Raw genomic sequence first — 14656 nt, forward strand, 5'->3', positions numbered from 1 at the left:
GCCGAGCCCCCGCGCCCGCCCGGTAGCAGAGCCCTAGCTCCAGCCCGCGGAGGTGGGCGATCGCGCCTGCCCGGCGCCCCGCCCAGCGCTCGGGTCTCTGGCTGCGGGTCCCCGGAGTCGCCTCGTGGGCGGGAAAGAGCGGGGAGGCGCGGGGGCGAGGCTGCTAGCCCTCCACCCCCGAAAGGGGAAGGGGCCACCCGGGTACGGCGAAACGCCGGCGAGGGGCGTTAAATGCCCGGGCTAGGTTTGATGGGGAGGAAGGTCCAAGCGCTGCCGCAGCTTTTGGTCCCCTCTTCCCCCTGCAGTGGGGCCCCCTGCGTCCCCGCGGCCCCACCCTTCCCTGGTTTCCCTCGCGGAGGCTGCTAGAATATGAATGAGCCAGACTACACTATTTCATTGACTCGGCTGCGGCGGGATCCGAGGAGCCGTCGGCGTTCCCAGGAACTCACCTGAGAGCGTTAGGGAGTAAGAACTTCACTGTCAGGTGCTAGCGAAGTGCCAGCAGGGTCTGAAAAGGGCTGCTTACTTTTCCAGGTTTAACACAACTCCTATCATCTCCTAGGTAACTTCATTGGCCCTAAGAAGTTTCCAGTACATACAGTCACATCTCTACTTAAACACAGGCTGTTAGGGAAAAAAAAAACAAAACGAAAAACCAGTTTGATCGGTAAGTTAACCCATCCTTTTCATTTCTAACGTACTAGAATGTACTAGTTGGCAAAAATGTTAAAATTAAATTTGAATAAAGAGTGTTTAAAATCTGTCAAGGTTTTTAATGATTAAACTCAGAATTATGTTTATTTTCCAAGAACAACTTTGTTTTGCTGTACAAGAAAACCTTGAACAATGTGAGGGTTAGGGGTGCCGACCCCTCCCCTCAGTGGAAAATCCCGAAATAACTTTTGACTCCTCCAATACTTAATAACCTGCTGATGTCTGGAAGCCTTTACAAATAACATAACCAGACCATTAACATATTTTGTATATTATAGACTGTATTCTGATGATACAGTACGCTAAAAAATCGTAAGAGAAAATGCACTTGAAGCACTGCACTGTATTTTCCAGTATATTTATTGAAAACATTTGTGCACAATCCAAAGCCTGTTCTCAGGGTTACTGCTATGCTTTAAGCCTGTGGAATAGCACCTGAGAATCATTAGAGGTTACCTATGTTAAAATCTGATTGCAGGGACCACCCAGTAGTGAGGAGGTTAAGACAGCTGGATCTCAAATGGGTGACAAGATCATTGGAGTCCCAGTCTGGGAGCTTGAAAAACATGTCTGGCATGTGCTGTGCATACCCAAAATCCTGAGAGAATAGAGAAGGGATTGCAGCATGGCCATGCCCCTAGGAGGTGATTTTTTTATTTTCCTTCTCTCTCTGTCACTCTTTTATGCTCTCTTTCTAGTGAGTGCATGTGCCCTATGGCAAAGCATAAAAAAAAAAAATCTAATTTTACTTAAACAAATTTGTAACTACCATATAGTAAAGTTGACCCTTTTCCAGGTGTACAGTTCTATGAATTTTTAGGTTCATGTAACTACTACAACAATCAGGATATAGAACAGCTCTGTTATCCCCAGAAGAATCATCCTACCCCTTTGTATCCTATACCTAGCCCTAACCCCTGGCCATTACTGATGTTTCCCAGACTGTCATGTAAATAGGATCCGAACAGTACCTAGTCTTTTACTTTTGGCTTCTTTCACGCAGAACAACACCTCTGAAATTCCTCCAAGTTGTTTCTTGTATAGATAAGTTTTTTAAACTGCTGAATAATATTTCATTAGATAGATATAGATATGCCACAGTGTGTTTAAATATCCACTACTCATGGAAGAACTTTTGGGTAGTTTTCACTTTAAGGCAGTTATGAATAGAGTTGTTATAAATATCATGTAAAGGTTTTTGTATGAACTTAAGTTTTAATTTCTCTAGGGTATTGCTAAGAGTGGGATTGTAGGGTCATGTGATAAATGTATATTTAACTTTTTAAAAAGATTGTCTAACTATTCTCCAGAGGGGCTGTATCATTTTACATTCCTACCAGCAACATGTGAAAGTTCCATTTGCTCCACAACATGTGCTGTTGTTGGAATTTTGTAATATATCCATTCTGGTAAGTGTGTAGCGGTGTCTCAATATGCTTTTAAAGTCCTTTATCTCCTGACCAGAGATGTTGAAGATCTTTTCATGTGTTCCTTTGCCATATATATGGGGACTTCAAAACATTCTTGGAAAAATGGAATTAAAGAACAAGTTTCTTTTGGCGAAAACAAGTTTTGAAGTATCTATATATATATATATATATTTCATAATACACATTTTCCATGAACTATTTGTTATTCCTCCCTCATATACTATGGTGAGTTACCTGGACAAGTTTTTGCCTATTTTTATTTTGACTGGGCTTTTTTCTTAGATTGAGTTTTGAGAATCTTTTGTATTTCTTGGGTACAAGACATGTGGCAGATGCATGTTTTAAAAATATTTTCTCCTGGGCCAGCAGGTAGCGTGGTGGTTAAGGGCGTTGGACTTGTACTTGGCTGACCACAGTTTGAATCCCAGACCTGGTGACTTACTTTCTCACTTTCCTCCTCTCTCTGTCCCTCTCTGGTTAAAACAAAATAAATAAATAAAGTTAAATTTAAAAAAATAATAATAAGTTAAAAAAAATTTTCTCCTAATTTCGAGCTTTTTCTCCTCTTAACTGTCTTTGAGGGACCAGCAGGTGATGTGGTGATTAAGGTACTGGACTAACTGTGGTTCAAGTCCCAAACCTGACAGCTTGCTTTCTCACTTTCTCCCTCTCTTTCTTTCTCTGTCTCTCTCTGATGAGTGTCCATGCCCTATAGCTAGTTTAAAATAATAATGATAAATAAAATGAAATAATTCTTAAAAAAAAAAAAGTGTCTGAGAGGGCAGATATTTTTAATTTTGGCGAAATCCAGTTTATCCATTTTCCTTTCATGTTTTTTTTTAGTAGTAGGTCTAAGTACTCCTTACCTAATTCCAGGTTAAATTATTTTTCTTTCTAAAGTTTTCTTTAAAGAAATACAGTTTTACACTTATATTTGTGATCCATTTTGAGTTAACTGTGTAAGATAAGTTCAGGTGAAGGTTGATTTTTTTTTTTTTTTTGGGACATGGATTTGTGGCTGTTCCAATACCATTTTTGAACAGACTATACTTTCTCCATTGCATTGCTTTTGCACCTTTGTTAGAAGTCAGTTAGCCAGGGGCCAGCAGGTGGTGTGGTGGTTAAGGTGCTGGATTCCCACATGGCTGACTGGTTCGAGTCCTGGACCTGACAGCTTGCTTTCTCACTTTCCCTCTCTCCCTCTCTCCCCCCCCCCTCTTTCTCTCTCTCTCTGGAGTACACATGTGCCCTATAGCAAGCAAATAAATAAATAAATAAATAAATAAATCAGTATTCCATGTTTTTGTGAGTTTCTTGGGCATTGATATATGTCTTTCACTTTGTCCATATCACACTTTCTTGATTAATTTAGCCTTACAGTGTCTTAAGATTGTGTGGTAGGATTTCCTACACTTTTATTGTTACAAAGTAGTGTTTTATTTCCTTTGTCTTTTTTTCTTTCTTTTTTTTTTTAAGAGAGATTTTTGCTACAGGGCACGCACATGCACTCGCCAGATAGAGACAGAAAGTGAGAAATTATTCTCCAGGGGAGACGGCCACGCTATAAACCCTTCTTCATTCTCCTTTCAGGATTTTAGGCACACATGCAAACATACCCAGCTTGATTTTTAAGCCACTGGGTCCAGGTCTCAAACCGTGTTTTACTACATGGTAGTCCATCAACATAACCATTACGCCATCCACTGGTCCCTCCTTTGCCTTTTTATGTAGTTTATTATAAAGTTGTCTATCTTCTTGCTGATATTTTAGAATTCCGTTAAACTTACAAATCTATTGGGGGAAAATTGCTATTTTTACTTTGTTGCCTCTTGCAATTCATGAACATGATATCTTTCCACTTATTTAGGTCTTTGGTTTGTTTCATTAGCATTTTGTCATTTTCAGCATTCAGACTCAGTATATATTTTGCTACATTTTTACCTAAGCATATAAGTTTTGGGGAGGTATAGTTAATCTCATTTAACATTTTTTTTACCAAATTATACAGTGTTAATGTATAGAAATATAGTTGAATTCCGTGTGTTGCTCTTTTTTTATGTGACCTTGGTAAATTCACTTAGTATCAATAGTTCTAAAGTTTTTATGTTTTTGTTCAGATACTATCATGTCATCTGTGAACAGAGATAGTTTTTTGTTTTGTTTTGTTTTGTTTTTGCATAATCTTAAATGTTTTATTTAGTTGGTTGCCAGTTGCATGCACTGGCTAGGACTTTGTGCCTGATGAATAGTAGTGAAAGTGAATATTGTTACCTTGTTCCCAGTCTGAAGGGAAAGCAATTAGTCTCAGAATTAAGTATGATGTTAACTGTAAGTTTTCTTATAGTTCTCCTTTTCCAGGTTCAGGAATTCCCCTTTACTAGTTTGTTGAGTTTTCTGACCAATAAATGTCAACTTTTGTCAAATATTTCTACTGCTTCAATTAATATTGTAATGTGGTTTTTATTCTTGAGTTTATTAATATGTGGATTAAATTGATTGCTTTTGAATATTGAACTAGCCTTGCATTTCCAGAATAAAGTTCATTTGGTTGCAGCATATTACTCTTTTTAAATATTGCTGAATTCAGTTTATTAATGTTTTGTTGAGGATTTTTGCATAAGTGTTCATAAGGGGTTGTCTAATATTCTTTTTTTGTACTGGCTTTCTTTAACTGCTTTTGGTATTGAGATAGTTCTGACTTCCTAAAATTAATTGAGAAGTACTTTTTTTTATCACTCTTATGAAATAGATTATGTATAATTGGTGTTAATCCATTAAACACTGGTAGAATTCTCTAGTGAAACTACCTGAACTTGGAGATTGCTTTTTTGGCATTTAAATTACAGATTCAATTTACTTTTTCTTTCCTTTTTAAATTTTTTTTTTAAGGTTTTTGCCATTAGGTGTATGTACTCATTGGAGAGAGACAGGGAGAGAAAATTTGAGAAATCACCCCCAGGGGATGACCATGCCATAACCCCTTCTCCTCTTAGGATCTTGGGTATGCATGTACACACATGAGCCCAGTATGATTTCCAGGCTGTAGGTCTGGGACTCAAACCACCATCGGCCATATAGGAATCCAGTGCTTTAACCACCATGCCACTTGCTGGTCCCCAGATTCAGTTTTCTTAATAGCTTTAGGACTAATAACATTATTTGTTTCATATTGGATGAGAAGTGGTAGTTTATACTTTTCAAGGAATTAGCTCATTTCATCTTGGTTGTCAAATTTATGTACATATAGTTTGTTGTATTATCCTTTTAAGTATGTAGTAAAATGTACACTATTTCTGATATTTGTAAGATCCTGAGATCTTTGTGTCTTCTCTTTTCTTTATACTAGTTTTGCTAAAATAAAATTTTTATTAATCTTTTGGGACCAGCAGATGTCATGGTGGTTACACCACTGGATTCCCACATGGCCAATGGTGGTTCAAGTCCCAGACCCAATAGCTTGAAACTCATACCAGGCATGTGTGCATGTGTAGGCCAAAGATCCTGAGAGGAAAATGGAGGAAGGGGGTTTGCGGCATGGCCATCTTCCCCGGGGTGGGGGTGATTTCTCACTTTCCCTCTGACTGACACTGTCTCTATCTGGCAAGAGCATGTGCTGTAAGGCAAAAACCTCTACAAAATGAAACAAACAAAAAAAACTTTTATTGATCTTTTTTAAAAAAAAAAAAACCAGCTTTTGGGACCAGCAGTTGGTATAATGGCTATGTCTCTGGATTCCCATATAGTCAACCGTGGTTCAAGTCCCAGACCCAGTGGCTTAAACTCATGCCAGGTGCATGTGCGTGTCTGCCCAAGATCCTGAGAGGAGAATGGAGGAGGGGGGATTGTGGTGTGGCCATCCCACCTTCGGGGGGATTTCTTGCTTTCTGTCTCTGTCTCTGTCTTTCTGGAGAGTGCACACGCCATATAGCAAAAACCTCTCAAAAAATAAGTAAAAACAGCTTTTTGTCTCATCACTTCTGTTTTTCTCTTTCCAGTTTCATTGATTTATGCTCTTTACTATTTTTTTCTTTTTGCTCGCTTTGGGCTTATTTTGCTGTTTTGCTAGTTTCTTGAGGTAGGAGCTTGGGTTATTGATTTGAGATTTGCCATCTTTTCTGAGGAAAGCCTTTAGTCCTGTAAATCTTCTCTTTCAGCACTGTTTTATCTATATCCCACAGATTTTCACTTGTATTTCCACTTTCATTCATTTAAGTATTTTACGTCTCTTAAGACTTCTTTTACCCGTGGGTTGTTCAGAAGTGTGTGTTTTTAATTCCCTATACTTCTGGAGATCTTCCTATTGTCTGTTCTGATTTCTGGTTTGATTCCTTTCTGGCCAGTGAATAATTCTGTATGTTTCCATTATTTTAAGTTTATTGATGTTTGTTTTATGACCCAAAATATGTTTTATCTTGGTGTATGGGCCCGTGGGTGCTTGAAAAGGAAGTATACTGTACTGTTGTTACATGCACAGTTCTATAAATGTTGAGTAGACTCTTGGTTTTACTGTGTTTTTAGAATCCCATTTATCTATAGTGTTTTTGAATGTATCTCTCTGTGTAACTTTTTAAGTGGTTTAAATTAGTGGCTTAGGTTTACATTATATATATGTAATTTGTCACAGTCTATTGGAGTCAGAATTTTATCAGGTTAAGTGAAGTATAAAACTCTTACCTCACTTTATATTCTTTTATACACTCCAATTTATTATAATTATTTTAAATATTTTTGTACCTTTATTGAATGTCACATGGGAAAGCTTTATAATTTTTGTTTCAACAAAATTTAGACATATAACATACAACACTCAAAATGAGAAGGGAAGGCTGTTGCATTTACCAGTTTTTTTTTTTTTTTTTTTTTGTCTTTTTCTGCTTTTTGTTGTAAGGTCTCTGTGCTTTCTAGAGAGAAACAGAGCAAGAGCGAAAGTGAGAGGTCAACCTCCAGAAGATGGCTGTGCCACAGTCCCTTCTTCATTCTTTCACACACAAGCCCTGTGTTGTTTTCAAGCCTCCTGGTATGGGACTTGAACTGTGAAATTTGGTCATGTGGGATCCAGCACCTTAACTTCCATGCCACCTGCTAGCCAGCATTTACCAATATTCTTACTCTTAATTGTGTTTTTCTATTATTTTTTAAAGAATTAGTTATTTAATTTTATTAATTATTCTTTTTAAATATGCTATACAGTGCATGTGCTCACCAGGGAGAGACAGAGAGAGAGAGGGAAAGTGAAAAAGCAAGATCTGGGACTCAAAATGTGGTTGGTCATGTGCCTTAATCACCATGCCACCTGTTGGTCCCTTTCTTCCTTTCTTTCTTTCTTTCATTTTAAAAAAAGTGTTTATTTAATTCCATTTGTTGTTATTATTTTTCATTTTGAGCAGAGAGAGACATAGAGAGAGAGAGAAAGGGAAAGGGAGAAAGCAAACTGCCAGGTCCAGGACTTGAACGATAGTCAGTTATCTGGAAATCCAGTGCCTTTAACCACTAGGCCACCTACTGGCCCTGGCTCCTCTTTATTTTCTAAAAACAAGGATTTATTTTTGTTGTTAAATTATTTCTTTACTGTCTAGAGAGCTTCCTTTAGGTATTTTTTTGCATAGATTTGCTGTCAACAAATTTCCCTCACTAGATATTGTCTTGGTTACCCTCTCATTCTTGAAGGATATTTTCATTTGATATATAATTCTGGGTTGACAGTTCTTTTCTTTCAACACAAAAAGTGATGTACCACTTTCTTCAGGCTTCCATGGTTTCTGATGAAAAATTTATTGTCATTCAAATAACTTTTCCCCTATACATAATGCATCCTTTCTCTCTGGATGTTTCATTTTATTTTCCTTCCATTTTCAGGAGGAGAACTGTCTTTGAAGTATCTTGGTTTAGATTTTTTTCTTTTAAATTCATGATAAAGAGTATGTGTACATACATGCACACTAATCATGTCACAATCCCATTAGGCAGCCCTCTAGCTACTCAGGATCTTGAGCACATATGCATGCAGCTGATGTGTTTTCAGACTGACACAGGGATCCAAACTCACAGTTGGCCATGTGGTTTCCAGCACTGCAGTTCAGTTTGTTACCAACCGTGATGTCAGGCTGGGTCTTAGTCTAGATTTTGTTAGATTTATCCTATTTGAGATTCGCTCAGCTTCTTGAATCTGTAGGTTTATGGTTTTTTCAGATTTCAGAAAATTTCCAGCCATTATTTCTTTTTTTTGGAGAGGTTTTCGTTATAGGGCGCGTGTGCTCGCCAGACAGAGAGAGAGAGAGAGACAGAGAGATAGAAAGCGAGAAATCACCCCCAGGGGAGATGACCACGCCGCAATCCCTTCTCCTCCATTCTCCTCTTGGGATCTTGGGCACGCATGCACACACGCCCGGCGTGAGTTTAAGCCACCGGGTCCGGGACTCGAACCGCGGTCGACTACGTGGGAATCTAGCGACAAAGCCATTACACTAACTGCTGGTCCCAGTCATTATTTTTTCAAATGTTTTTTCAGTCCTATCTTCTTTTTAGTCACCTTTGGGAAACTGCAATGACATTAATTACTAGATTTTTTCATATAGTTCCACAGGTCCCAGAGGCTGTTTTTGTTCTATTTTGCTTTGATTGTTTTTAAAAGCTATTTGCTCTGTGTTGTTCAGGTTGGTACTCTGTATTGTTCTAACTTCAAGTTCATTAATTCTTTGCTCTCTCCCCTCTAGGATGTTGAACCTGTCTATCCATTGAGGTTTGTGTATTTTTTTCTTTCATTCTCTTTTTTTTTTTTTTTTTGAGAGATTTTTGCTACAGGATGTGTGTGCTCTCTGGAGAGAGACAGAAAATAAAAGTGAGAAATCCCCCCCAGGGGGATAGCCATGCTACAGTTCCTTTCCTTCCATTCTCCTCTTGGGATTTTGAGCACACATGCACATGTACCAGTGTGAGTTTCAAGCACCGGGTTCAGGACTCAAACTTGCATTCAACCATGTGGAAATACAGTTTTTCAAACACTATGCCACCTGTTAATCCCTGTTCTTTCTTATATATATATATTTTTTTCCATTATCATCATTTTCAGATTTAAACTTTCCATTTGGTTCTTCTTTATATTTTCTGTTACTCTGATGAGACTTTTTTACTTTTTTTGCATTTGTTTCAGCTGTGTCCATATTGCTATGGCCGTCAGCTAACTATTTTTATTTTTATTTATTTTTATTTATTTATTTATTTATTTTTTGAGAGGTTTTCACTATAGGGCGCGTGCGCTCACCAGACAGACAGAGAGAGACATAGAGACAGAAAGTGAGAAATCACCCCAACTGCGGTCGACTACGTGGGAGTCCAGCGACATAGCCATTACGATAACTGCTGGTTCCCACTATTTTTATTTTTCAAATCCTTATTAGATCATTCTGATGTCTGTCATCTCATTGCTAGAGTCTGTTGGTTGTCTTTTGCATTCATGTTAAGATTTTCTTGCTTCTGGGACTGGCAGATGGTGTTATGGTTACATTGCTTGGCTCCCACATAGTTGACCATGATTTGCGTCCTGGACCCAGTGGCTTAAAACTCACACTGGGCACAAGTGCATGCATGCCCAAGATCCTGAGAGAAGAATGAAGGAAAAGGGACTGCGACATGGCCATCTCCCCTGGGAGGTGTTTCTCACTTTCTCTGCCTCTCTTTCCCCCATGAGTGCAGGCATCCTATAGCAAAAATCTCAATTAAAAAAAAAAAAATTAGGGGCTGGTAGGTGGTGTGGTGGTTAAGGTCGCTGGACTCCCACATGGCTGACAGTGGTTTGAGTCCTGGACCTGGGGACTTGCTTTCTTACTTTCTCTCTCTCTCTCTGTCCCTTTCTGGTCAAATTAAAATATATAAATAAAGTTAAATAAAATAATTGTTTAAAAAAGGTTTCTTAAAGATTTTCTTGGTTCTTGGTGTACTGAGTTTTTTTTTTTGCCAGAGTACATGTACTTCTCTTTATTACTATTATGTAATTTGCTATGGGGTACATGTACTCATCAGGGAGAGATAGAAAGAGAGAGAGAAAGTGAGAAAGCAAGTGCCAGGTCCAGGACTAGAACAGCAGTTGGCCACGTGGGAGTCCAGCACCTTAGCCACCGCACCACCTGCTGGCCCCCTGTACTGAGTGATTTTAAATGGAACTTAGGACAGATAGGGTATTAATTGACATGAAATATAGATTATGATTCTTTGGGTTGCATTTAAACATTTATCTTGTTGCTTGCTTCCTTTAACAGTGGTCCAAACAGAAGAAAGTTGGGGTACTCCCTGCTTACTATAAAGCAGGAGTAATATTTCAGATTTCCTGCTTGTCTTCTCTCCCCTCCTTTCTACTGGGCATGATGGCTCTCTACTAGGCTCCACTAATACCACCCTGGCTGGGAGGAAGGGGGCACCTGTTCCCACACTGCATGGGGTGAGGCAGATAGCTTCATTACCACTGAGGTACGGCGATAGTCCAGGCTTTCTAGTAGGCTTCCTCTGACACCACCCAAGTGAGGAAGGGAAAGTAAAGGGCGGGAGGAATTACTGAATTGCCAGATGAGGTGGAAGTCCAAGCTCTCCATGGTCTCCCGTGAGACCTGGTTATGAGACCTGGTCTTGGGAGGTGCCTTCATTACTACCCTGTGGGGATGAGAGTCTTGGTTCCCTCTGTGGTATTCTCTGATACCACCCCACAGGATGCCCTGTGCCCCGCAGCCCTCACAAGGGTGTGTTTTCTGACTTGCTACTTGCTTAACTGCCACTTTCCAGGTTCTTGTGCTAGAGAATAGGCTTTTGTTGAAATATTTTTGGTTGATATTTCCTGGTTACAGGCTTCTCTGTAATCTAGTCTGGGATATGTGAGGTAGAAACAATTCAAGGACAACTCACTACTGTGTTCCTTGTATCCTGGGATCCCTGGCCAGTCTTATGTGTATTTTTTATATAATGCCAGATATTTTAGTTAGAGGAAGGGATAGGAAAAAATATGCCTACTCCAACTTTCCAGAGGCAACAAGCTCTGATAAGTGTGTGTGTGTATATATATTTCAAAGTGTAGATTTTAGTATATTTTTTATTGTTGTTGCTTTTTTAAAAAACTTCACAGTCTTCTGGAGTGAAGAATTCTTTTGGTAGAGAAAGGAACACTTTCTACTAAGTGAACTAGTGTGAGATTCAGCTGGATGAGGAAGGGTCAGATTATGGTGAGAATTCTAGATTTGACCATAAATGTCCTGAAGACCAGACCCCTGTGTAGGGCCCTAGGGTGGTGGTACTTAATGTTCAGGTTGTACTCTAGATCATTTATGTCATATATTCAGAGCTCAAGGTCTAGAAAGAATTTTTTTTTGGTTTTGCAGAGTGTAGCCAAGCTGAGAACCACTATTGTAGGTAATGGTTCTAACATTTAACTTAACTATAAAATCAGTGGGGGTATGTGTCCATTCAGGTCCTCTAGGAAGCACATGTCAGGATGGAATTAGGAGTGCAAAAGATTTACGGGAGGACGTGCCAGTGAAGGGCAAAGAGAGCTTTCACATTGTAGTGCCAGTTTGACACCTATGGAAGGAGAAAGAATTGGGTGGATAGAGCCCCTGCCTATATGTGGCTCTGAGATAACCTCAGCCTGTTTGCTGAAGAGCCCCTGAGGCATGAGGAATCCCATGCTCTAGTAACCTGCCTGGAGGGGGGAGTATGGCCTGAACAGAAGTGGACAGTGCAGTAGATCCTGTCTTGAAGGGAAAGCCAAGCAACAAGCAACACACTTCTGTGTTTGCCTTCTGTTTTGGCTGTTTTTGTTTGTTTGTTTGTTTCTTTTTTTTTTTATTTGTCAGAGGGCATGTACACTCCCCAGAGAGAGACAAGAAGAGAAACCTCCCTTCAATGAGACATGGTAATAGCACCCTCTAATGGGTGGCCATGCAGCAATCCTGTTTCCTCCATTTCTCCATCCAGTCAGGATATTGGGAATGTCTGTACACGTGCCTGGTGTGTTTCTCAAGCCACAGGCCAGGACTCAAACTAAGGTCTGGTGTGTGAGATCTGAGGGTTTTTTTGTTTGTTTGTTTGTTTGTTTGTTTGTTTGTTTTTGAGAGGTTTTTGTTATAAGGTGTGTGTGCTCATCAGAAAGAGAGAGAGAGAGACAGAAAGTAAGAAATCACTCCCCCAGGGGGGATAGACACGCTGCAATCCCTTTTCCTCTTGGGATCTTGGGCACATGCACCTGGCGTGAGTTTAATCCACCGGGTCCAGGACTCATAGCCATTACACCAACTGCTGGTCCCCGAGATCTGACTTTTGATGCATAGTACCTAACTACTACTATGAAGGGCTGGCCCCCATGCTTGTTTTATTTTCTTTTTTTCTGCTTTTTCCCTTCCTTCTTTTCATCTATCCATCCATCTATCCTTTTTTCCTTTTTGGTCAGAGGGTGTGTGCAGTTGCCACAGACAGACCAGAAAAAAGCGCCATCCCCCAATAGGATATGGTCATGCTGCAATCCCTTTTCCTCCATTTACTCATCCCATCAGGATCTTGGGCACATACACACTCATGCCTGACATGTTTTTCAGGCTGCCAGGATCAGGATATAAACTGTGGTTGGCCATGTGGGATCTAGCTCCCAGTGTGTAACACTTAACCACTGTGCTACGGGGCCAACCCCCCACCCCCATGCTTATTTGACAAACCAGATTCCAAGGCCACTTTTCTGAGATTTCTGATTAATTGTGCTGAAGTTTGAGTCCCCAGACTTGTACTTTAAGAAGTGTTCCTAGATGATTCTTATGATCATGTAAGTTTGTGAAGTACCAGAGGCAACTACTGAGATACATTAAGGACAAAGAATGGAATGTTTTTCACATTTCAGACACACTTTTTTTTCTCTTTTGCTATAGGGTGTGTGTACTCACCAGAAAGAAAGGAAAAGTGAAAAATCACCCCCGGGGGGGGATGGCCACATTGCAGTCCCTTCTCTTCCATTCTCTTGGGATTTGGGCTTTTATGCACATGTGCCCAAACACACATTCTCAAGCCACCAGGTCTGGGACTCAAACTGTGTAGTTGGCTATATGGGATCCAGCCACCAGACCTCCTGCTGGCCTCAAGCCATGCTTTCTATAGTGGTTGTTCGTGGATTTTTCAGTTAAGGTAGTTGGAATATAGTATCTACGTGTATAGGAGTCTAGTAACTTTAAGAAGAAATATGAAGAAATTGATTTCAGTTCTTACCAGCCTAAAATGCAAACAGTACACATTCTCTTTAGAGGAGTAGAGGAATACACACATGTACCCAGTGTGTTTTCTAAGCCACAAGGTCCAGGACTTGAACTGCACAGTCAGCCATGTAGGTAACCACCATGCCACCAGCTGTCTCTAAAACTACTAATTTTTAAATGCTTAATTTTCATTGTGTTAAGTATTTTGTATGTATCATTGATTAACAATTCTGTAAGGTAGACATTATTGCCAGAAAACTGAAGCTGAAAGAGATTAAGCAATAACTTTACTAAGAACACAGAGCTAGTATGTGGCAGCTTTACATCAGGCCTCAACTCTACATCAGGCCTCAACTCTAGTACCCATAGTTTTCATCTCTGTGAAAGGGAAAACTAAATATAGGCATTTATTGATACATGAATGTCATGGATTTTGCTGAAAAGGGTTAAAAAATGTTATTTTACTTTTTAAAGAATTTACATTTTATAAAAGGGATGTATGGGGGTTTCAGTGATGGAACTACATTCTTGCAATGTAATATGATTATTCCTTGATAAAGCAGTCATAGCTTATCATATTTTATAAAATTCTTGTTACATGAAAAAATAATTTCATTTTAAACCACAGATTTGAGAGAGAAGATCTGATCACCTGAGTTGTTAGAGGAACCATTTTATCTCCAAAAATGTTGGAGGAAGATATGGAAGTCGCCATTAAGATGGTGGTTGTAGGGAACGGAGCAGTTGGAAAATCAAGTATGATTCAGCGATACTGCAAAGGCATCTTTACAAAAGACTACAAGAAAACCATTGGAGTTGATTTTTTGGAGCGACAAATTCAGTACGTACTTGGCCATTTTATTCCTCTTATTTTGATTTGTGAATTACATCCAAGACTTTCCTAGAAGTAATAGTAACTAATTAACAGTAAAGGCTAAAGTTAAGCAACTATTGGTGGTGGCTCATGTGACAATTGAGGTTGAGGCTGGTTTTCAATTATTCATTACGTTACATATTTTATCCTTTTTTATTTTTCTTTTTTTTTAAAGAAGTATTTTATTTAATCTTATTCATCATCATTTTTTTAAAAAGAATTATTTCATTTAACTTAATTAATTTATTTATTTTAATTTGACCAGAGAGGGACAGAGCAAGAGAGAGAGAGGGAAAGTAAGAAAGAAAACTGGCAGGCCTGGGACTCGAACCACAGTCAGCCACGTGGGAGTCCAGTGCCCCTAACCACCATGCTTCCTGCTAGCCCTAATCATCATCATTTTTAAATTTTATCAGAGA

At 39.3% G+C, this 14656-nt stretch overlaps 1 protein-coding gene across 3 annotated transcripts in view; it reads left to right on the forward strand.

The window, feature by feature from the left end:
- The first annotated feature begins 561 nt into the window (after nucleotides 1-561).
- Nucleotides 562-14656, forward strand: part of RAB23 (RAB23, member RAS oncogene family) — a 36509-nt gene continuing 22414 nt past the window's right edge. For 2 of the 3 annotated variants that reach the window (XM_006149176.3, XM_014588046.2), the window contains exons 1-3: nucleotides 562-667; nucleotides 8858-8883; nucleotides 13992-14204. In XM_006149176.3, the coding sequence (XP_006149238.1) occupies nucleotides 14050-14204 (155 nt within the window). In that variant the 5' untranslated portion in view covers nucleotides 562-667; nucleotides 8858-8883; nucleotides 13992-14049. The remainder of the gene's footprint in view (nucleotides 668-8857; nucleotides 8884-13991; nucleotides 14205-14656) is intronic. The other variant, XM_006149177.3, reaches the window with a different exon arrangement.

Source organism: Tupaia chinensis, unplaced genomic scaffold, assembly GCF_000334495.1.
Source record: "Tupaia chinensis unplaced genomic scaffold, TupChi_1.0 Scaffold000256_1, whole genome shotgun sequence".
NCBI lineage: Eukaryota > Metazoa > Chordata > Mammalia > Scandentia > Tupaiidae > Tupaia > Tupaia belangeri.